Source organism: Leptidea sinapis, chromosome 1 (assembly GCF_905404315.1).
Source record: "Leptidea sinapis chromosome 1, ilLepSina1.1, whole genome shotgun sequence".
Lineage (NCBI taxonomy): Eukaryota > Metazoa > Arthropoda > Insecta > Lepidoptera > Pieridae > Leptidea > Leptidea sinapis.
Window position 1 is genome coordinate 19,079,969 of NC_066265.1, and position 25,519 is coordinate 19,105,487.

The window sequence follows — 25,519 nt, forward strand, 5'->3', positions numbered from 1 at the left end:
TTATGAACGATGCAGGATCGAACCCCCTCTCGCGTTCTGTGCGAGCGCTCTTTCCAACGTTCGAGTGACGTATCGTCATAAAATCTTGTATGCTTTGTTCAACTCTCATCTTCATCATCATCTCTTGTTCGAATCCCGCATCGATCATCAAATTTTGTTTTCAGTTTTATTTGTGTAGTATACTATCAGTTATCCGTCAGTAAAACAAACGTTTCAACTATATTATAATTTATTGACATTCAATACAAAACGCGTGACAGCGATTACAATATTATTCAACACAATCACAGCTCACGTTCCACTATGAAAGAAAATAATTATTAATAACCACACAAATAAATAACTTCTATACTAATTATTAAATTAATAAATAATTTCAATTTATGAGTACATGGATGTCGACCTATTGCATGGAACACGAACTTGATGTCACAAAAACAATGAAAATGGCAACAAATTATGAGTAAAACTATTTCATTTAAAATATACTTTAACATTCAACAATATAGACCGTCCTGTTCCGTAACTACGCCGCCGTAAGTATTAATTCTTTTTAACTCTAACAAAACATTAAACTTCATCTAAGCACCATTCTATTCGATAATTGTTACATGACTTAGCAAAACAATACTATCTGATACATTTAAAACTTAAATGACTGCGGGAAGATCTTTCTGTACAGTAAACTTAATAAATATTGATATAATTTGTGCAAACTGCAAACACACAAACAGTACACAGTGTCAATTCATATTTCATATAAAATGGACAAATCCAGTCGTTTTGTTAAAAGGCACGTACTTATTAATCAATTCACATTGTATAAAATCTTTAGCAAATAAATATTAAAACTTTAATAAACATAGCACGTATGTAATCGTCAATATTAATAAAATATATTTGGCGTTTCATTTGACAATGATCATTTAAATTCCAAAAGGTTCGTCACAGATCGATTGGCCGTATCAAGAGCAAGCAAACGCGCTCGCACTTTCGTCCAACTTAATACGATTGATGAAAATGATTCTAAAAAAACTTATATTATTCTAATTTGTCACTAGTGAGATTTTTGTGCCGACACTAACTATGAAATGCGTTATGCGTTAACTACTCTCATTGGCAAGATGACAATTCAGATCATTACTACTAGGAAATAAAAGATATTTGAGATTCAATAACTTGAGGAGTACAAACAGAAACAGTAGGTAAATATAACATTTTGTTTCCAAATGCGTCTTGAGTTAACTAAGTTAGAAACTAGATCTCAAAAGCGTTTCTCAGTCGCCCTTCTCAGAGCGTTCTGTACTGTCGCTTTCGCCTTTAGGTGAGCCAGTGAGTCTGAAAATTCAAAATACTATTATTACTCAATACTTTTTCGTCGCAATCGTTAATTGAATGATGCCTTTGAGTACTATAATATGGTACAATATTGATAGTTCTATTTTATTCTCAATCATTTTAATGTGTGATAGAGATCTCTACTCGACAAAGAATAGTGTATGATGAATATTAAACTATCTACGTGACGAAATTGTTGAAAGTAAAGTAACAGACGAAGAAATTCTTTATATCTAGGCTTATTAGTGCTAATCAAATTTAATACAAAAGCATGAAGCGTGCACAAGAGTAAAATCCTTTTAATGGGAAAGTTATTAATTATTATTTACGTTACAAAAAATATTAACAAGTTAATACACACCTTGTGAGTGAATCCTTTACAGAGTCAGGCTTTCTAGTCACGCTGATAGAAATCTTTCTTTGCCTTATCTTGTCAAGGATATTTTCAGGGCTCGGTTCCTTTTCGCTTTCCTTAAGTATAATGGCAGGGTTGCACGTTCGCTTCGGCCGGTACGTCGCGTAACTTCCCGGCGAATATAACGAGTTAGTCCTGCTGTACTTGTGAGGCTCCCTTAGTAAGCTAAGGCTTAGATTTTCCGTGGGATCTGAGCTGTCTAAGAGAGATTTAGTCCTAGAGTATCTACTTTGTGTGTAAGACAAGGGTTGATCGTAGTCAAGGTAACTTCTCGAACCTGGATACTTTCTAAACTCATTCCTGTCGAGAGATCTGTAATTATCTACTTTGTCATTCATCCCATCGTAGCGTCGATTACTTCGCGTGTTGACTGGTAGATCTGCCAGCAGAGACCGGTATCGCTCGGTGGACGGCGAGAGGTCAGAGCCGATAGAGAAGCCGGGCGAGACATCGCAGCCGCTAGGAGACGTCGGGGACACTTCGTATTTAGTGTCTGTGGGCTGGGAATATATTCTCGCTACAGGGTCATACTCAATCGCACCGGGTCCAACCAAATTACTTTTCCGTCTCTGTTTTTTCTCATTGAATCGGGAGTAGAAACTTTTACGACGGATTCTGTCTCCAACATCCTCCTTTTCTGGAGACGTGGAATCAAGGCTACGTAGAGTATGGAATATGCTAGGGGACAGCGGATTCTTGTCTTTAATGTCGGCACTATTTTCTGACTTGACGTCAGAGTTCGAGTAGGTTGACCGGCTCCGCGACCGACTCCTGCTCTGAGTATCATTTAAATCTAATTTGACTACTCTATCTGTAAGTACACTGTTCTCTTCTTCTGGAATATGTTTTCCCCCGTCTACAGACGTATCCATTATTCGGGGTTCTATCACAGGATCACTAGGAACTATTTTCTTGACTCTAGGAAGTTTTGAAAAATCTAATTTCAAACTATTTCGCACTTTTACAGGTTCGTTTTCACTATTCGAAGTATTTTCGTTGCTTTCTAACACAGTATTTGCGTTAATGCTATCACTGCTCTTTCGGCTGTATTTGTTTTTGCGATTAAAGCCGTTCAATAATAGCGATGTCGGTCGTTTAGGTTTATCGTTTTCATGTTCTAATTCATTATCCTGCGAGCTAGTCTTAATCTGAGAATCATCTTCCTGCAATAAATTCTTAGTACATTTTTCTGGCGAACTTTTAGATTTGTCTTTAGGTTCAAATTTTTTGAACAGGCCAAGTACTTTGGAAACAGTCGTTTTATTTTGTGGAGCACTTTGAGTGTCTAAAGCAGGCATATCTGTAATTGTGATAGCGCGTTTGATAAGCTTAGATTCAGTAGGAGGATCGACAGGAACAGAATGTTCTCGTTGTAATCTGTTAGCTTTTTTTGCTTCATTGCTTAATTTACTTTCTTGCGACTTTTCCGGCGAATTCGATTTTGAAGATGTAAATTTTTCAAGCTTATGTCCAATAGATTGTAAAACAGACTTTTTCTTTGTGACACTCGGTAATTTTGAACTTTCTTCGGGAGATTTTTCTTTTACCTTTTTTGAAACTTTCTTTTTTTCACCAGTTGGTTTAGTTTCCTGGTTATTTCCCATGTCAGTTTTAGATTTAGAAGATACCTTTTTTAATACTTTCTTTTTTACCACTTTCTTTTCGGATTCGTTATTTTCGATATTAATATTTTTGACTGCATCTGTATTGGTTCCATTACTTACAATTTTATTTTTTGTGTCAATATCGGATAGTTTGACCAAGGATTCGGTTTTGTTTTCTATAGTTTTATCCTCTTTTTGAGATCTTTCACTATCAGTTACTTTATATTTCTTTAAAACTAACTTTGATTCACAAGATTTTTTGTTTATTTCATCTTTTCCCAATGTATCTGTCTTATTAGCCGAACCTCCAACTCCTTTTTTCTTAGGCAAAGTAACGTTAAAACTAACTTCTATGTCATTTTTGCTGTCAACTCCGGCGTTCGTATCGCCTTGTTCTTTTACTGTTTTGAGATTTGACTCGTCCTTTGCATTGTGCTGATTGATATATCCTTTTTCCGGACTATTTGAACTTGTAGGGTAACTTTTAGGACGTAGTAATCTTGACCCTTTGGTTTGACCTTGTTTCAAATCAGGATTTTCATGTTCTTTATGAGTAGTATGTTCTGATAACATTGCTTTGTTAGAATCATCATACATGGTTAAATTCTTTGCAGGATAACTTTTTGGTCTCACAAGTTTTGTATCTTTCAGTCCATTGTCATGACACTTTTCTACAGTTTGAATGTGGCTAAAGCCCTGAGATGATTTTTGAGATGAAGGTAATAATGAGGAGTCTATGTTAGATTCTTTTATTTTATCCAAAATTGGTAAGAACGGAGTCGTTGATCTACTTCTATCCTTTCCAGGTAAACTACTCGTAGGCGACATGCACTTTGGAAGAGAATACGTTTCATCATCAGGTAAAGGCGACCGAATGCCGTTAGAATCTAACGGAATTTTAGACCCCGTATCCGAAGCTTTACTTTTCTTCTCTCTGATTTCTTTTAATATTTTTTGTGTCTCGAGTTCTTTTTCTTTTTTATGTTTTGCATATATACTTTCATCGGGTGGAGTTTCAAAGAAATCGGACCGAAGGAACCTAGATATTCGCTTTCTCGGTTGATCCCCAGTCAGTCTGAGAGAATGCCTTCTAAAGCCTGACGCACCTCCCAAACCTGGAGCGCCGTACGCTGCAATATAACTTGGTTCTGATAGTATACTAGTGTCTGATGATTCGTCCAGAGAGATCGATCTATCCGGAGTTAAATATTTGCTAAGTAAGGATCTTTCTGGAGTACTCCTTGCGTTGAATCTCAATCGGTTTAAGTCTTTCGGAGGCAAATTAAGCTTGCTAGCATCAGTTGCTACATCGGTGAGTGGTGAAACAGGCGATAGAGCTCGCGTTGCCGACTTTCGCCGCAAGCGTGGTAGTGTGCAGTATTGCGACGCGGATGACACTTCAGATAGATTAGTGTCTTGCAATTCCGACGGTTTAGTGTCCGATGTGCATTGTTTGGTCGGTTCTGGAGATTTAGATTTGGGCACATCGTCCGGTGTGGTGTCGGTATCTGTTTCGTGCAGCGGGTCGGTCCGGAGCGCGTCGTTGGCGGAGTGCGTGCGCTGGCACGTGCGGGCGGCGGGCGCGGCCGCGTGCAGCGAGAGCGTGCGGCGCAGCGTGCGGGCCGCGTGCGGCGGGAGGTGCTGCAGGAGCTGCTGCTGCAGGCGCCGCGACAGCGCCGGCGTCAGCCCGGACAGAGCCCGCAGCTCGCGCTCCGAGAACTCTATCGAGCTCAAGTCCAGGTCGGACAGATCGAGTTTGGTGTCGGCCTTCTCCGTCTCCTCGGTACGGTGCTTGCCAGGTTTCTTACTATTACCTGTAACGTGACAGGAAAACACACGATTTCGATCATGCATAACGCTCGCATCTATGAAATATTTACAGCGTGTCTGGGATGTGATATTTTACTTGCGTAAATTTATATTTTATTTTTGAGATGTTAAAATTAAATCAATTGTAATATTATTGTTCGGCGACACTGAGTTGTTAATGTTAATGAAAAATCTAAACAAATATAAAACATGTATTAGATAAAACAGAAAGCTTATGCAACAGAAAACCAAAAAATATGCATTAAAATGTTGCTTTACAAATTCGATTCAAAATGCATTCCATTGCAATAATTGCATCAGCGAGACCTAGGCATGTGAACAGGCGCAGCGCTCACAGAACACATGTATAATATAAATAAATATAGTTCAGTACCTATTCGTGTGTCGCGTTTGGCGGTGATTTGTTGGCCTTGGTGCCGGAGTCGGGTGTCGGTTTGGTCGGAGCATGCAGTGTAACGCGCAACCCAACTGCAACCACACCAACACAACCTCACTACCGCCTCTCAGCTGCTACCCTCCCCGCCCCCGCCGAGCACGTGTCGATACATCGAGTGCTACCACATCCACTATCTACACATTGACGACGACATTCCAAACAAATAAATTAACATCGGTCCGTCAGTCGGTCTCTCTGTCCGTGCGTCGCGTGTGTCGCTCGCAGCCTCAGTATGAATGGGTCGCGTGAACGGGGCGTTCACATCATGCAAATCAAACTACATTCAAATGATCACGGTAAACTACAACGCAACATTTTCCTGCTATTGTTAGCGGGTAGGAGAAAATCAATACCTGCACAAATAATGCATTAAATATTATATTATTAACACTACGGTGCAAAAAAAATGATTAATTGTTAATAGAGTTTTATTTGAACACAACATTGAAGTAAGTATATTGTGGACTAGAATATTACTGAGTCGACAATATACGGGTTCAATGTTTATTAAAATCAAACGATGGAAAACGCTCCTAATATCAGTTCGAATGATTCCACGGTATTATTGTAGAGTCCGGACTATGTATGACTTCGATAGTTAATTGATTTGTTTAGTGAAGCGAGCTGTATTGTGAGTGATAGCTGTGCTGCTACTAAACAATTGATCGATGAATTGTGCCATTTATGAAACAATGATGGTTGGCTAGAAAACGAAAAACTGACAAATTTACGGAATTGATTGGAAATCAAGCTAAAAAAATTTTGAAGCAATAATTAATATTTTTTAAACAGTATATATAATAGGTATGTGTAGACATGTATGACACGGTGTATGATATCGCGTGATGCTAATGCGGTGTTTCGCAAGCGGTCTAGGCGTGATATCGGCAACGTTTTCCCCGTGCGGAAAGCGGATGCAGGTGTGTGTGTGAGAGTGCGGGGACTCACCTCGCGGCGCCGCGCGGCTCTTGTTGAACATGGAGTCGAAGGGCGCGTGCATGTCGCGGGAGCCCCAGCCGTCGCGTCTGCCAGACATACACATTGTTGTAGCAACCTTTATTATACACCTTTAAAATATAAATGCGCCTGTCTCCTAGCAGAGATTATGAACCTTCACATTCTACACCTCACTTCTCCCACTGGCATCTACCCTCTCATACAAGCTCTCTCATTCATTGTAAATAACATAATGCAAACCTACTAATATCTTCCCTTTCTTGGCGTACATCCGTGCAGAATGGGATGTCGCTATGCCAACTTAATGGCTGACAGGCTTGCATGTTTTTTCAGTATGACAACTCTCTCTATTATCCCTACTTTTACATATATTGTATATAACATTTTATTGAGATAAAACCTTTAGTTGCGAATGCAACGGGCAACTACTAGTAAAATATAATATTAATTTCTATGCACACCATTGTCTGTACACATTTGAAAGCTCTTTTGCCCTACTGATTGTAAAATAAACTGTCACTTAACATGATTAAATAATTAATTGTAAATCGGAACCTGTGCAATAAGATTAACTAAATTACATTTTTGTATGATCACGAATGTTATTACTGCGAAAGGACTACAAACTTGATATAATGCACAATCCAATCCCGCAGCTAAGAAACTCGGTCAGGTAAGTCTACTGCGAGATGACTGATAGTCATTCTTTTTATTCCTTCCTATTATTATTTTTATTCATTTTAATAGAATACTTTTTAATGTTAAAATGTTGCGATGAATAAATTTAGTTAATTTTTACCAAATAATTTAGTTTAGACTTACACAAAAATACCAATTCGTCATCGGACGGTTGGCTAAGTAATTAAAGCGCTGGAGCGTATTCAAAACAGTCCATAAATTTTAGCATATAAATTGAATGAAGTGTGAAGGTAATCACTTAAATATAACAAGATAATAACTCCATAACAACTTACGTATCAGAAACACTCCGTTTGCTTTCCGTGTACTTATGAGTGCTGCATGTAACGTGATTAACATGTGAACCTTTAGCATCAGATTAGTCGGTTCATTACTGACCATACTACATTTGTCCACAAATAAAATCGTTTTTTGTGTCATTTAGTTGGTTATTAGCTAAAGTTATACTGGATTGTGAGATTTAATTTTTTTTAATAATATTTCGTTTTTTTTTTCACATTTTGTGAACGTCTATTCAAAAAAAAATTAACGAAGTAGGCGTTACTTTGCAGAAATCCATAATCATCCAAATGTTTTTAGTTTTCTTGAGTGTTCACTATAAGACTCTCTCTGTCTGATGTCTCGTGCCAGAGTTTGGCGTGTCATCATCTCCTGAGGATGCCTCGCGTGGAGGAGAAACACGTGTCGACGAATTGTTTGAAGACAAATATTGGCGGAATGAACACTCAAGAAAACTCAAAACATTTGGATCATATCGATTCAATTAAAAATACTATAAATGAGCTTGCGGGGTATCTAATAAGAAAGCACCGTTTTGTTTGCAACAACTTGGCCATTGCTGGTCTTTAAAGCGGGAGAGTTTCGAGAGCTCAAGGCATTTCGTGAACAAATCACTCTAAACTAAAAACTCAATTAATTTTCTCAAAATTGATTCCTACATAATTATTTTTGATGGCAATTTCATAATTTTCAAGAAAGAATTTCTTTTGAGAATCGATTTCCTCTGTATCTGTCGGTACAGAATCCCCAGACGATGGTCAATAATGAAACTAAAGATAAATAGTATGGTGAGGATCAATATACTTACAACAAATGTCTCCGCGGTAAGTGAGGGCTGCATGCAACAAAAACATCATTAATAATTAGCTGGCTCTTAAACTATGTTATCTATCTATCTATATACACACTTAGCAACAAAATTTATACAGCTACCTAAAAAAATTACAACCTTAATGTTGATTACGTGGATTCTAGTCTACTAACGGCCGTTTTCAATAACGTATCTCTAGTTACGGATATATTGCTATCACCGTTTAATGACAAGATCTTATCTATCCATAGTTATGTCCAATATAGTTATATTTTTACGGCCGTTCCCAATATTCAGTCTATCTCTTACTTGAGATAAAAATCGTAACTATCGTTGGCTATTCTGTCCCAGTAAACTTATCGACGGTAACTCACCTTATCCGTACACGCTGTCTATCAATGGAAGGACGTATAGCTTACCAGCGATAGAAGTTTGTATGGAAATTCACAATTCACGCGTCTCAATATAAGGCGATAAGAATGACTTATCGGGTATATTGGGACAGCTTCAGATCATTGACAGTTAATTACTGACAGGAGAATGCAGTAATTTATCTCTATTTGTAGATAGTATTTTGGGATCGGCCGTTAGTTATAGTCCAATGCTATCTGCGGATAGGTTATTGAAATGTAAGTAAGTGTAAAAGGATATATTTTTCTACCTCTAGTAAGTTAAACATCGATAGATAGGTTATTGAAAACGGCCGTTAATGATGATGAAGGACGGTCGCGGATAAGAAATAATTTCAGACTTTTAGTGTAATTAAATAACTGAATTTCAATGTGTACTCGATATTAAAAATTATATAAACAAATTCTGACATAGTACCACATCCGTTTATTATTGTTTGCTAGTGCTATTCAAATACACTGTCCAATCATTTTCTTCTCAGCGACCGTGCGATTTTTATGGAATAGGAGGACAAACGAGCGTACGGGTCACCTGTTGTTAAGTGATCACCGCTGCCCACAATCTCTTGCAACACCAGAGGAATCACAGGAGCGTTGCCGGCCTTTAAGGAAGGTGTACGCGCTTTTAACGCACTTTAAAATAACGCACAAACAAATTTTATGGTAATTAGTTAGGCCCAAGGTCCCAGGCCAAATCAGTTCATCCTTTAGGCGATAGGATAAACCGGTATAGACTAGGTTAAACTAGTTTCTCCTGTCGGCCTTTGGACAAACCCGCTTAGCCTAGGCTGAGCTAGTTGAACCTAACATGAATAAGTACACCTAAGGATGAACTGGTTTGCCCTAGCCCTAGTCTATCCTAGTTCTACCTCGTTTAAAATGGCCGGTAACATAATATATATTAATAGGTTTAAGTCGACATTTCTGCATGATTCATGAGTTATTTTAATTTAAAAAATCCTAGAGCAGGGGTGCTCAAGCTTGAACTGCTGGCGATCTACCTCAAAATTGTTAGACTACGATCGATCGGCTCTGAGAGGCTTCAAGTATGTGTGATAAAGGATTGTCGTCTAGGTAGAGTGTCACGATGACATAAATATTAGTTTTGCGCAAAATATGCATTTTTTTAGTCAAGGTAAGTGTAGGTCTGCTCTTAAATGTCAATGAAAAAACTCATAATTATTATTCAAAATTGCAAGTTTATTGGTTTTTACAAAACAATCGCGTTCTAAAGTTCTAAGCTTAACTAAAGAGCGACTTTGGATCTGTATGTCTCTGTAATCTGCATGTCCTGAGCATACTTTTCATAAGATGGTACGTATTTACCGATTTTAGTTTATCATACCGGATTTTTTTCTCGAGATCGACTCAAAAAGCACTCGCGATCGACCAGTCGATCCCGATCGACCGTTTGAGCACCCCTGTCCTAGAGTATCTTTGTCAAAATATTGTTGTGAAATTTAGTTATTCTTAGGGGCTGTTTCACAATGTCCAAATAAAGTTCCTGATACGCTACTTGCTACTTACTTATCGAATAAAGACATCATTTGCGTTGGAAGCGGAATACAATTACGCGATTATTCATCTTATTGTGAAAATAGTAGTAGAAGTGCTATTTAGAAATATATACAAATAGAAAACTGTAAAACATTAATAAAATTTTAATTAATAGCCATTAATTAGGCTTGTGTTGCGTTATTTCGTATAATGAACAGTTTTTTTTTAATATTTTAATTTCGTCAAACGTAACTATTGAGTGGGAAGTTGCCAGACCGATCTGTCAGATAAGTCATCTAGAAAATAAATATAGTGATTGTGAAACGCAATCCTTTATATCTGGAACTTTTATGTAGTCATTATTCATTTATCTTGCCTATGACAATCGGCTACTTTATTTGGACATTGTGAAACAGCCCCTTAATTTAATAAAACACATAAGACATTCTTTTTTAAATAACAGAACAATCACACTGTTAAATATTAGGTAATAGCTTGTCACTACTACATTGGAAGTTTGAATGTTTGTTTGTTTTATTTATGTTGATTTACGAATTACCTGTTAAAGAAGTTTGAGTGCAGATTGTTGAACAGGGAGTGCGGGTGTTGGCCAAAGCCGGGACCTTCTTCGCCATTTAGACGCTGGGTCAGCGCTCGGACCTGAAAATGATGCGCGATACTGTTAGTTAGTATATTATTTCTATTAATTATTAGAACTGTATAGGTAATATTATAATTATGATAAACAACATTTAATAATAATATTATATCAAATGATGACATATATACATATAAATGACTATCTTGATGAAACCACAGACAAAAAAACGACCTCCCCGGATTTCTTGCGCCCGTTCTTCTCAGGCCTGAGTCATAAATTTTCGAATGGGAAATATATGAGTTATTATTTTGGAAAAATATATGAATTTAAACGAATATATAACAATAGATAAACATAAGGTGTAACTCATTCTTTACTGGCGAATTTTCACACACATTATCTAGACAAACTACGCAAATCCAGTGCCATGTATCTACAGGTGCAAGGGATCGAAATAATCATAAAAATGTTTGCACCAGCGAGATCCCGACTTTCCTGAGACCCACAAAAGTCTGGAGTGGTATCATTTACTAAGATTATATATATTAAATTGTTTAGTAACCCTTACCACATAAAAAGTTTTTTTAAATCATAAATTCAATTTTTGCAACACATTTATTTATGTCCATAGTCGGAGATCATGTTGCCAAAAGCAAATACTTCGCCCTACAAAAGACTTACTAAATCATAATAAATGACTTTATACGTTATTAAACTACTAAAATATATTTATTACTTATCCTGTTACGGAACCATTACATCTACCAAGTTATAAATATCGTAAATAGTAGTGTTTTTTGCGGCACAAAAACTGGTATCAATATCAGCTGGATATGATTGTGTGGTGAACATGTACTTTTCACATAACAAACACGTTGATCTATACCAACTTGATAGTACAGCTGTTACAATAACGTTACCCTGTGCAGTAGAGTAGAGAAGAGATTCTCAGCGGTGAGCAGGTGGAAGCCCTCGTCTTCTTCATCTTCCTCGCCCGAGCTCACGGATTCGGCGCGCGCCAGGCGACTCGACCTACAATAACGACGATACTCATATTTTAAAACATTTAAGTTCTACAACTTTCTGGAATTAAGGAAACGTCGGTATATCTTGTATTCTTAGTGTTTTCATAAGGATTGAAAATGAATATGTTTTAAAAGCAATTGTAAAAATTCATAAATTGTTTACAAAAACAAGTGCGCATAAGCGTCAAAATAGTTATTTGTGCAACTGTTGTGTAATAAGGGGTATTAAAACACGAATGAGGATTTATCACAAGAGGCGACGCCGAGTGTGATAATAGTATAACATGAGTGTTTTAATACCTAATTATCAACGGTTGCATACATGACTTTATCTACACCCATAATATGAATCCTCTATAAAAGATTCTGAAACAGTTAGCTTACTGCTAACATTAAAAAAAACAGTCCTTGAAACCATTACATCATCCAAACGAGTGTTGTAATGTTGTACTGAATTTCATTACAACACTCGTTTGGATGATGTAATGGTTATTATGACAGCGGGTGTGTAATGTTGGCATTAATCTAACTGTTTCAGAATCTTTAATAGAGGATTTAAAGCATGGGTGTAGATGAAGTAAATTACGTCAGTAATGCGTTTAGTGAATGCTAAGCGGTCGCGAAGACTCGCGATGTGCAAGGAACCCTACGTCAAACTTCTTCATCCTCAATATACTCTTTAATATTATATATATTACTCTTTAAGGCACGGACTGACTAGGATTGTAAACGCTACAACCAACCCTACATTATTTGTGTTGGTTATGTGGCTAAGCTAAGCAAATGGGCATTTATTTTACAGGTTTTCTTTTGTTTATTCAAAATTTACATAATAAATTGAAAAATTGTTCGGTTTAAGTTTTAGAAAAGTGCTAATTCTATTCAATTCTTTAAAAAAAGAATATTGTTATCGCTTAAAATTCGGAGATTCTTGACTCCAAAGTTTATTTTTGGGGAGCAACTTCCAAATTTTTTATTGGATATTTCAAATTATATATAAATATTCTATTCGGTTAAAAATTATCATTAAATCCTTCTTTGTGCACTGTATTTTTTGCGTCGGAATATTTACATTGCGTTATGTTGTAATCGACTCCGTAAGAAACCAATTTTTGTTGATATTGAGGTATGACCGCTCCTTAATATTATATATATTAATATTAATAACCCCTTGTTATTACTGTTACATATTATAGCTACATATGTCTTGAATGCTTTGTCAGGCAATTCTTATATGGTCGTGGAAAGTTTATTATAATTACAATCAAACAGAATTTCCCAAAAATTATTTATTTGCCTTCGTGGTTCTAAAACAGGATATGGAAATTTTGTGTTAAAGTTATGCATTTCACACCTCTTTTTATTGTTGTAATATAAGGAAACTCTCTAAGAATAAATCGATTGTATGAAACGTGCAGTCATTGATATATTGACAGATGACGGCTATAATCTTGTAATTAAACGGAGACAGCCTAAATCCACCGCGATTTAAGCAACTGTTCGCTTTCAAACTTAACGGGATCATACGTCGTCGCCATATTGTAATTACTATTTCAAATCACTGCACATTTCATACTAAACTAAATTTCAAATTTTACTCAGGCAGTACCTCTTATTACGTAGTATTAACATATTCTTTGGTAATATTAGCAAAAAACGGGCGCGTTAAGTACATTTTCGGATATTTACCTCAGACGATGCATGTGTGTGTCGTCTTCGTCCTCGGACTCGCCGCCGCTCACCAGGCTGCTGCAATCAACGACACACACGGATATATATCTGTCTTACTCAACTATTAAAATGAGATTATATACCTAATTTTCATTACCTTTATAAGCTGACATGGAAAAGAAATGTACAGTAATTATTTCCGTAATTTTTGACAGCATCGAATAATAATACCAATTTCAGGTGAATGGGAAAATTCAGTATTAAATATTATGAATATCGTAACAGTTTGTTATGATTTAAAGTGATAACCCTCACTTCTGAGATTAATACAAAAATAAAATTTGAAATCAAAATTTTATGAACGATGCGGGACTCGAAAACACGAATCTCGCATTCCGTGCGAGTGCTCTCCCAACTGAGCTAACGTGCGATTGTGAATCCACACCTGAGAGTTGAACAAAGCATACAAGATTTTATGACGATACGTCACACGAACGGTTAGCTCTGTTGGCAGAGAACTCGCACGGAACGCCAGAAGTCTTGGGTTCGACTCCCGCATTGTTCATAAAATTTTGTTTTCAAATTTTATTTGTTAATGAATATCGTAGTTTAAGGTACAACCAAGCTGTGCTGAGCTTCCTTGGGCGGTGTTTCCTTCAAAAGATCGTGATTCCTCTGGTGTTGCAATAGAATGTGGGCAGCGGTGATTACTTAATATCAAGTGACCAGTACGCTCGTTTGTCCTCCTCTTCCATAAAAAAAAACGATAAACCAGGTCGTTATCTTTCTCTCAGACATACATAAATAACGTTAATCTGAAAAATGTATGACTAATGGTCGAATGACGACTAGGATATTTTAATATGATTTTGATTTACTTTATTATTGTATTATTTTATAGATGGGCCATCAGCTCAAAGCGACCAACACATTATCAAGCCAGTTTACCTGATGCGGCGCGGCGTGAGTCTGGACCGCGAGGGCACGCTGTGCGAGGAGGCCTCGGGCTCCAAGCTGCGCTGGCGGGGAGTGACGTAGCCCTTGCCCTCCACCGCTATCGGGATGATGAACTCCCGCGCAGACTTCTTGATCGGCTCTCCGGTGCGAGGGCTCGGCTCGCTTGGTGCATTCGACTCCGTTGATGCTAGTCGTCTGTACAACACAAAAGGCATCATATTTTATTCATTTGTTGGACTCAATACTATGAGAGATTTATAAATAACAAATACCTAAATTACATTAAGTATTGACTGATACTTTCAACTATTGAAGTAACGTGAGATATAAATGGTATTTGGTAAGCGATGTTTTATCCTGACTGTCAAATAAGTCACAATCACCCCAATAAGTTCAAATCAAATCCAAATGCATCGCGTAAAATAATACCGTGAAATGTTTTGAATAGTTTGGATAAGCTGTTTTTGAAATTATCGCAGGTAAATGGTGAAATACAACTTGTTACCACATTGTCATAGTTAACCTCAGTTAACTAACAATCACAATACAAAACGGAAATAATACTCAATCTGGCCATGAATACTGTTACCTTAGAATAATAATCTGATTACTGATACTGATAATTTTGCACGGCAGCCATCTTGGATTTCAAATTCCCAAATTCGTTCTCGAGAACCTGGGATACGATATCCATGTTGTTGAAATCATAATTTTGCACGGGGGCCATCTTCGATTCCAAAAATTATCCCGAATTCGATCTCTGCACCCTAGAAAACCTCGGATATAGCTGGGAACGGCGTTCGTAAATCGTCTCGATTTTTCGTTTCATCGAGATTCAAGAAACAACGATTCTAAAGAACTTCTTTACTTACAATTCAAAAATTGTTGCAACAATTATTAATTACGTGATGTTTTCATTAAATTCTTAATTTATACTTTATTTCTTCTTTCTATATTACATATTATAATCTAGTATTTCTTACAATTTACTGATTTAAGGCTGGCTGTGTGCGTGTTAGCGAATGTAAGTATAGAGGCGAGATAACGATTGTTGTTTAGTTTTTACTGCTGTTACGAAATACATCTTTAGCACCATCCAATAGTTGGTAGTAGAAAAATTAATAGGAATTTCGTATCAGTACTACTTTTTGATAAATACATTTTTACCAGTGGGAGGTTCCTTTGCACAGGAAGCCGGCTAGATTATCGGTACCACAACGGCGCCTATTTTTGCCGTTAAGCAGTTATGTGTAAACATTACTGTGTTTCGGCCTGAAGGGCGGCGTAGCTAGTGTAATTACTGGGCAAATGAGACTTAACATCTTGTGTCTCAAGGTGACGAGCGCAATTGTACTGCCGCTCAGAATTTTTGGGTTTTTCAAGATTCCTGAGCGGAACTGCATTGTAATGGGTAGGTCGTATCAATTACTATCATCTGAACTTCCTGCTCGTCTCGTCCCTTATTTTCATTAAAAAATATATTTCAGTGATCGCCTAAATTTTAGAAAAAGAAACGTGTGCTCAATTTGGAACATATGCAAATCGAATGTGGGTAGGCTGATTTTAGTGTGAGTACTGTGCACGGACCTGAGCGGCGGGTGTGCGGGACGCGGGGAGGGCCTCGGTAGCGGGGCCGCGACAGGAGGTGCCGGGCCTGCGGGCTCCTCTGACGTCACGCTGATCGGTATTATACGTTCCACTGACACGCCCCTGGTACAATCATAATATAAGTTTAATGAAAATAACACTGAAATGAGACGAAACTAACTTTAGTAGCACTAAAACTAACTGTACGTGCAGTGTTCACACTGATCTGCATAATAAATACCACTGTACAGGCTGTTCCATATGATTGTCATCAAATTTTTTGTGTCTATTTGAAGCGCCACTCGTGAGCGTCCAGAGAACTAATTTTGACGTATAATACAAATGGCTGCGAAGGATCGTACAATACTCTTAAGTATTTTTGCATTTTGAATTTATTTCGATCGTTTTCCGTGCTATTTATACTTCAATAATTAAGGTAACGTACGTACACAATTTTTTTTAAATAGTTTGCCATCATCTATCGATGTTTGCTAAGGTTGTCATCGCTAGTTTTAGTACCGCAGACTCTCACTACATGGCCAACAGCGCCAAAATAGCGAATATCAAACAGGCACAAGAGCACTTTGACAGACACCAGTCCTGTGGTATATAATAGAGGTCAGTGAGTGTTCAGTTTAGTACACGGAGAACTACAACCATCAGACATAGTTTGTGCCGCAAAACAGATCTACCGACAAAATCATAAGCAGATGAGTCTCAGGGTGCTGGGCGCACACTGACGTGATCGTTATCATATCGCAGTATGCTACGCATTTTTGACTCTGTTATGGGTACATGATGCAGCTTCATATCATGAGGATCATTTGCTTATTCAGTCACTTAATTCCTTGGAATTAAATAACTAATAAATAAAACAAGAAAGCCTTTTATACCACACTAAATTAGATGGTTAAACTAAATTAAAAAATTAAAAAACTAATTATTATTGTTAGTAACCTTAACTTAAGCTTATATTAGAGAAAAGTTTTTTGTTAGTAAGTTTTTGTTTATTTCTTAACAATTAGTGTAAACAATTTATTATGTTTTTAAAGTGATAACCCTCACTTCTAGAATTAATACACAAATAAAATTTGAAAACAAAATATTATGAATGATGCGGGATTCGAACCCACGACCTCTGGTGTTCCATGCCAGTGCTCTGCCAACTGAGCTATAACCGTTCGAGTCGTATCGTCATAAAACCTTGTATGCTTTGTTTCTATTCTCAGGTTGAGGCTTTATTTTTTTATTTAAGTAATAATTAATGTTTTAATAAGTAGTATGGGTCCTTTTTAGGGTGAAGGCGTCTTCCATTTCTTCCATACTACACGGTCTTTAAAAAGTAAATAACTAATAAGCACATGTAATAAATGAAAATCCAATAGTAACGTTACCTGTTGCGATGGTCTTCGACGCGGTGATGCGCCTCAGTGCGGTACACCTTACTGGGCGCGGCCGACGGGGACGCAGGCGGTGACGTCACAGCGGTCACGCCCGCAGACGACGAGCGACCGTACGGGACGGGAGGCTTGCCTACATATTTTTAATAATTTGTTAAAAAAAATACTAATGTTCATTTCGTTTCTAATCCACTGAGCCGCAAATAATAGTGACAACAAACATATTATGTGATAATTAACAGAATATGAAGTAGCTTTATTATAAATAAATTATAACATTACAGTTAATTAATACTGCAATGAAAAAATAACAAGGCTTGAAAGAAATTATTAAATTATGTATATTTAGTTCTAGCATTGAAACTAAATTACATTTTTATTTCATTATACCCGTCATTTTTTTTATGACAATAAAGGACGAGACGATCAGGACGTTCAACTGATGGTAATATTTACGCCGTGCTCATTACAATGCAGTGCCGCCCAGGATTCTTGAAAACCCAATAATTCTGAGCGGCACTACAATTGCGCTCGTCTCCTTAAGATATAATATGGTAAGTCTCATTTGCCCAGTAATTTCACTAGCTACAGCGCCCTTCAGACCGAAACACAGTAATGCTTACACCTTACTGCTTCACGGCAGAAACAGGCGCCGTTGTGGTACCCATAATCTAGCCGACATCCTGTGCAAAGCTGCCTGCCACTGGTTATTGATGTGGAAGAGTAATAACGAATACAACATAATGCATTGATGCATGTAATTTACATTGAGTTATTTTAATTTATAAACATATTCTGATATCAGTAGATTGAATGGTAAAGAAGCATCACGGCTATGATAAAAGCAATCATAAATCATAGAGTGGCAAGCATCAATAAATACCAGTACGTATAGCTGTAGATATAATGTCTCTGGCCGTGCGGCGGCGGTTCTCTTCCCCGGCGCGCTCCTCCACCAACTTTGCCATAGAATTTTGAAGACTCCTGACAAACGATACTCAACCTTAATTAATTAAATAGATAGCATTTGTAGCTTAAAATCATATATAGCTATTGATATTTTAATTAATTACTCTAGCGTTTCAAGGTGGTTCATTTTTTTTAAATAAGTGGGCCAATGATCGTACAGACCACCAGATGGTAAGCAATCACCACCACCTTCTACTCTTTTGTAACACAAGACGACTCACAGGGTCGTTGCCTGTGGATTCCTCTTATGGATTTGGGTGGATATACACACTTTTATTTACAAATGTCGTACCACAGAGCGTGTGCGTGAACCGCAATGTGAAACATCGCTACAAATCCGGAACGCACGATGAAATTTAAGTTTATGGTGCCAAATAAAGCCGAGCTAAAGTGCAAATCACACTAATTAAAAAAAGTTTTGGGATGATATGAGGCAACATAGTATTATAAACGCACCTCCTAGCGTCTTGCAGCAGCACCGAGGGGTCTACAGCGGTCGCGTGTGTCGGTTCACTCTCCGTCTTCTTCACTCCACCGCGGTTCAATTCACTCTCTTCCGATTCACTCTAAAAAAAATGAAAAAACACGTTAAGTTTTTTATTTTTTACGAGAACACAAACTAAAATGTGACCGGTTTGTAGGATATCAAGCGGTAGCGTGGTTACTCTTATAAATTAAAAAAAAAATGCTAATACAAATGAGACTTTACATATTATGTCTCAAGGCGACGAGCGCAACTGTAGTGCCGCTCAGAACTTTTGGGTTTTTCAAGAATCCTGAGCGGTACTGCATTGTAATGGGCAGGCCGTATTAAATACCACCAGCTGAACATCCTGCTCGTCTCGTCCCTTAATGTCATAAAAAAAATACGATAACGATATGATATACTTTGGTAACTATTAATTGTATATTAGTATATAGGTATATCTTTACACCTACCCCAAATAGACTGCAGGCTCTCTCGCAGGCTAGTAAACGCCCACACCTGAGGTTACGTAAAATAACTCATGATCATGGTCCCTTTAACAAGCATCTGTTTAATGTAGGTGTCACCGACAGTCCCCCCTGTGCAGGGCTTGAATGGAGATAGAAGAGATGGTCACACACATCATTCTGGAGTGTAGGGGTCTGGCCACATAGGGGGCCAAACAACTGGAGTCACTGAGTACTCTCTCCGAGATCATGAGTGACATCAGAGGTTTCATAAACTACGTTGAGAAGGTAGGATGGCAGGATTAGCCGCCCACCTGACCAAGCAAAACAGGCATCGAATTACGGATAGTAAGTAGCCTGTCATAACCTATACCTAGCTATATCTCTTTCGATTCAAGACAGCTAATTAAGTAATGTGTAACTCACGGGAGAGAGTGGGGGTTCGATGCCGATCTGCTGCAGCCTCACGGTGCCGTTGTCGGTGGGCTTGGTGGTCAACTCGCGATCTTCACTCTGTGCTTTGGGTTTCGCTATCTTGGATACCACTGAAAATAATACGAGAATATTATATCGTAAAATTAATTTTCTCAACTAAGATAATCATTCTGTGTGCAGTTCTAATGAAGCGCTTTAATAATTATAATGAAGACCGCATCGCTCCTGTAATTCTGCTGTTCCTCCTACAAGTTTGCTGCTCTTTTTTCGTTGGTAAAACGAAATGAAAACAATAAAAAATTGCGCATTACAAGAAACAGGCTGAACGTGGAATCTATTAATTACATTATTGTCATTCGTTATCCTGTTATAGATTTATTTCTCTTTGATAAAATGATTTGACCACACAAGTGAAGGGGGAGGCATTTGAAAGATATTCACTCCAAATGCAAATAGGATTCTAATTTCAAATATTTCAGAGCTAACAGCGGGATGCAATTTTATCATATATTTGTAAATATTCCAAATATGTAAAACACATACGTTTTAGATTTCAACCTCCCTTTACTATGGCACCACATAAGCTTTATATTTTAGCCACTAAAAGAATTTAAATAAAAAGAGAATATTCTAGTAATAATCATTTGGCGTTTGATAGTGTTCATGTTGTAGAAAGCATACCCGGTTTAGACAGATTGCGCTTGACCTCGGGCGCCGCAGTCAGCGAGGCTCTCCTCTCGAACTGCTCCTTGAAGCTGCCCACGTGACCGCCTGCCATAAACACATTAAACTACATATTACCCGACTGAACACTAGAAATAGAAATATTTTTTTGAAGCCACAACCTGAGAGTTGAACAAAACATACAAGATTTTATGACGATACGTCACTCGAACGGTGAGCTCAGTTGGGAGAGCACTCGCACGGAACGCGAGAGGTCGTGGGTTCGAGTCTCGCATCGTTCGTAAAATTTTGTTTTCAAATTTTATTTGTGAATATATTTATTTACTCGTACCATAGGGAGTGGCAAGCACAAGATATTGCAACAACATTTGGTAAATGTCATGAAGCTACATCAGTTCATAAAGGGGCTATGACATAAGGAGAAGAACTGATAAGAAATACCTAGCCCATCTTTTAAATCATATAACAACTTAACAACTATTTAGTATATCATATAACTAAAAATAAATCCTTGTAATATTACTAATCCTAGAATAAGTTAATACTAACAATATATGGGCAATGCTGTCAATTATTGTTATATAACAACTATTTATTATAATATTATTATACAATTTTAGGTGGCCTGCGCAGACAATAACCATGCATCATTATCCTCTATATGATTATATAATATGAAAAAGAACACGCGAAGTATCGAATTTTCGGACAAAGAAAATCAAATCTTTTGCAGGAGCGTTTTTTGAATTTGGAAAAAACGGCGTTCTGGGTAAATTAAATACTCTTTGGTCAGATCTCTTTTGTCATTCTTGGCATACCATAATCTTTTTGCTTTTGCCTTCTTTGTCAAAGAAGCATTAATATATTTTTTCAATTGGTACTCAGTGAGTCTTAGTATACTGTGTGGTATATTATTGTAAAATTGAATACCAAGATCCACGAAGGAGCTCTTAGCTCTAAGCTAACTTATTAAAGATATCAAACTGTACAAGGAATAAAAAAAAAATAAAAAAACATACCCTACAAATTATAGTTGAGTTTGTAATATCATTTACAAGAAAATTAAATTATAGAAAAATATTTGTCATTTTGCCAATTGAAGAACAAAAATGTACATATAAGCAGCCAATATTAAGTTTTATAGATCTTATTATATCTATATTAAAAAAAGAGATTGTATGTGTGTATGTATTTTCAACTAAAACTCGTTAAACATTAGCCCAATTGCAATGAAACTTGGGCGACATAATCACTCCGACGAACAGTTACGTTAATGTCGGATAGGTAGCACAGTACTAAAATTGCAAATAGCTGTCAACTTAAGATTAATCGGGGAGTTTTTAGCATGTTAATCTATCGGGTTTACTTTTTTAATACATGGTAAATAAACGAATGAATGGACGATTCAACTTTAGGTCATCATTAATCACCCAATCAGAACGTTAAAAAAAATAAAAAGTGGCAACCCACTGCCACTCTTTTAAATCAATATCTACAACTTAGTCATTTTACAAATTATTTTGAATACAAAATGATGCAACACAAATACTCAGACGTTTCGACTTACTTGAATAGGTAAGTTAATTAATCATAAAATACTCAAGTTATTGCTTTTTTCTTAAAAGAGGGGGGCAAACGGGCAAAAGGCCGTGTTTTACCAGTGGGAGGCTCCTTGCACAGGAAGCCGGCTAGATTATGGGTATGGCACAGCGGCACTTATTTCTGCCGTGAAGCAGTAATGTGTACTACTATTACTGTTTAGGGCGCCGCAGCTAGTGAAATTACTGGGCAAATGAGACAACATCTTATATGTCAAGGTGACGAGCGCAATTGTAGAGCCGTTCAGAATTTTCGGGGTTTTGTGAATTCTGAGTGGCACTGCTTTGTTATGGGCAGGGCGTATCAATTACCATCAGCTGAACGTCCTGCTCGTCTCGTCACTTATTTTCATAAAAAAAAATACAACAATAGAGTTGTTAGTAGAGCTATAAAATTGAGTTTATGATGTAAGTAATAACATACCTGGTATGGACAGTTTTTTAGGTTTGTTGGGCGTTGGTGCGGGTGCCGGCGTGTGAGCGGGATGGGGCGCTGCCGGCTGTTGCGCGAGCGACAGAGAGGTCAACTTGTCAGCCGCCGACGACACCAGGCTGGACGTCTTCGAGTCATCCGTCTGGGATAATTATAATATAGCCTTTAATTAATTCCAACAACCTTCAAATACATAATATAATCTTAAGACTTATGAGCTTCCTTGTGCGGTGTTTCCGGGACGATACGACATGGGTACCTTCAAAAAAAGCGCATACACCTTCCTTAAAGGCCGGCAACGCTCTTGTGATTCCTCTGGTGTTGCAAGAGAATGTGGGCGGCGGTGTTCACTTAACACCAGGTGACCCGTACGCTCGTTTGTCCTCCTATTCCATAAAAAAAAAGACTACGCGAATAATATAAAAGTTATGTTATTGGAATCCCACTCTGGGTATAGGCCTCCTCCAGCTTACTCCATGTATCCCTCTTCTGTGCTTTTCCTCTCCATTCTTTTCCTGCCATTTTTATTATATCATCTTCCCATCTGTTTTTTTGGGCAGCCTCTTTTTCTTTTGCCAGAAAGATTTTGGTCCTTCTCAAATTGTCGTTTCTACTGTCAATCTTTTTTCCATGAATCTTATCACAAGACCTGCCCAGCGCCACTTTTGTGTTAAAGCGTACTCAAGAGCATCTATCAAATTTGTGCTTTTCCTAATGCTGTCACTTCTAATCTTTTGAATTTTTCTAATTTTCAACATACTCCTTTCCATCGCTTTCTGGCAGGTCACTAGTTTGTTTTTATTTTTCTATTGTATGTCCACGTTGGGATAATAATGATATCTATACATGTATAACGTAAAATAAATATATCAGTTACTTATTCTAAATATATTTTTCCACACATATGCCCAAAATACACCATACAACGTAACGCACTGTCCATTTATCCGTAACAGTATCCCTAATTATTTTTATCATAATTTAATATATAAAATGGTGTTAAACATTGAACTCCTCCGAAACGGCTTGACCGATTCTCATGAAATTTTGAGTGCATATTGGGTAGGTCTGAGAATCGGACAACATCTATTTTTCATCCCCCTAAATGTTAAGGGTGGTCCACACGATCTATTTTTTATTTTTTTGACATTTTTTTTAATTTTTTTTGATAAAAAGTCAGCATTAAAAAATATATACAACTTCAAATTTTTACCCATCTACGATCAACAGTTACTATCGCGATTTTAATATCGGCAATACAACGTTCGCTGGGTCAGTTAGTAAATCTTTAAAGAATTTGAGTAGCTGTGAGTTTAAATAGGCTAAACGATTGAACCACCTTGAAAGCACTTTTGTTCAATACTTTTGCGTCACTTTTAGCACTAAAGATAAAGACAAGAAAGATGTAAAAACACATTTTGATCACGCGCCACTGGGCCCATACACAAATGCATGCCATTTTAATGAAAGAAACGCGAAATATAGTAACGAATTACCATCATTTATAAACAAAAGTGTGTTGCCAGTGATGACTTATGGTATGCAGACGTGATCGCTATGGGCCTGATGAGAAAGCTCATGGTCGCTCTGTAGCGCAGTTGTAGTGTCGCTTAGAATTTTTGGTTTTTTTCAACAATCCTGAGCGGCAATGCATTGTAATGGTCAGCCTAACGTCCTGCTCGTCTCGTCCCTTATTTTCATAAAAAAATATCTATTATAGCTGTCCGCAGTCAACAAACCCTTACACCCCATACCTTGGGAGCCTCCTGCTTGGTGTCCACACCAGTGTGGTGGGAGGCGGGCTGCCTGCGGGCCTCAGGTGTCTCGTCAGCGCGCCGCACGTCCTTGATGTCCACGGTCAGGTTCTTGGTGAGCTCGACCGGGGCCGGAGCTATCGTGATGGTGGCCGAAGACTTCAGAGTTGGTTGCTCCTTCTATGAATTTAATAATAATAATAATATTGAGACACTTTTAGAAAAATTATCTTGCCCCAAACTAAGCCTATATATATTATATATCATATTCCAGTTCCGGTTCCGTTTTCGCTCCCATTCCCAACATATTATATGAATCCTAAACTAAACCATAACTAATACTAAACCTACTATTGGCATAGTTATAGGTCATCGACGTGAATTTCAGTTTTTTACAAATCCCGCGGAAATCATAGATTTTTCCGGGATAAAGTGTAGCCTATGTCCTTTCCCAAGCTCTTGTCTATCGCTGTACTAAATATCATCAGAATCGGTTCAGTACCCCCGGCGTAAAAGCGTATCAAACAAACTTACATTAACTTCTATAATATTAGTAGGTATATGATCATACCTCTTGGTCGTATTCTTCGTCGTCATCCGCGGGCGCGGTCTCTTCAGGGAGCACACTGGCAACACTCGCAACACTGTCAATAATAAGTTACACTTAACTTAAGATTAATAACACAGAAGAGCAACCGAAACCTAACAGTTTTGCAAGACATAAAAAAAATATTCTCAACTATTAAATAAGATTCTCATCAATAAAATTGTAGTGTAGTTTTGAATGAGTTTTACGTTTAATTTATACGATTAAAAAAAAAATATTTATAATACATTAACTTCTCTAGGTTTCGTGTTTTGTTCAACAGGTATGTTTTTACCCTATAAGAATAATTTGTAAAATTTAGGAAGGAAATAAAGATGTAAAACAAAAATATATATATATGTAGTTATTGATGCTACGGTCAAGTAAACGGTGCTATTGTAACATGAATGCTATTTCACCTGGTAGCATTTACGTGCAATGGCATACAATACTTTTTCTACGACCGTAAAATAAATATAAATATATTTTTTGGATGCATTCCGCGGTGCACGCGATGGTAAAAACTTTTTTAATCTGCATGGCAACTATTTTGCAACATCATTTTTTTTTTATAGTGGCAACAGTACTGTGTAGATAGTGTATCCAAAAT

The 25,519-nt window shown here is 37.3% G+C and overlaps 1 protein-coding gene across 10 annotated transcripts in view; it reads right to left on the reverse strand.

Moving 5' to 3' along the window:
- Positions 1–211: 211 nt before the first annotated feature.
- Positions 212–25,519, reverse strand: part of LOC126970148 (serine/threonine-protein kinase MARK2) — an 81,386-nt gene continuing 56,078 nt past the window's right edge. Inside the window, exons 12-28 of one of the 10 annotated variants that reach the window (XM_050815917.1) lie at positions 24,895–24,967; positions 24,324–24,503; positions 22,561–22,711; positions 20,536–20,625; positions 19,846–19,964; positions 18,943–19,052; positions 18,407–18,501; positions 17,512–17,650; positions 16,118–16,240; positions 14,522–14,725; positions 13,592–13,651; positions 11,798–11,909; positions 10,836–10,936; positions 8,367–8,393; positions 6,572–6,648; positions 1,700–5,171; positions 212–1,338 (exon numbers count right to left, since the gene is read on the reverse strand). In XM_050815917.1, the coding sequence (XP_050671874.1) occupies positions 1,278–1,338; positions 1,700–5,171; positions 6,572–6,648; positions 8,367–8,393; positions 10,836–10,936; positions 11,798–11,909; positions 13,592–13,651; positions 14,522–14,725; positions 16,118–16,240; positions 17,512–17,650; positions 18,407–18,501; positions 18,943–19,052; positions 19,846–19,964; positions 20,536–20,625; positions 22,561–22,711; positions 24,324–24,503; positions 24,895–24,967 (5,194 nt within the window). In that variant the 3' untranslated portion in view covers positions 212–1,277. The other 9 variants (XM_050815909.1, XM_050815935.1, XM_050815942.1 and 6 more) reach the window with 9 other exon arrangements.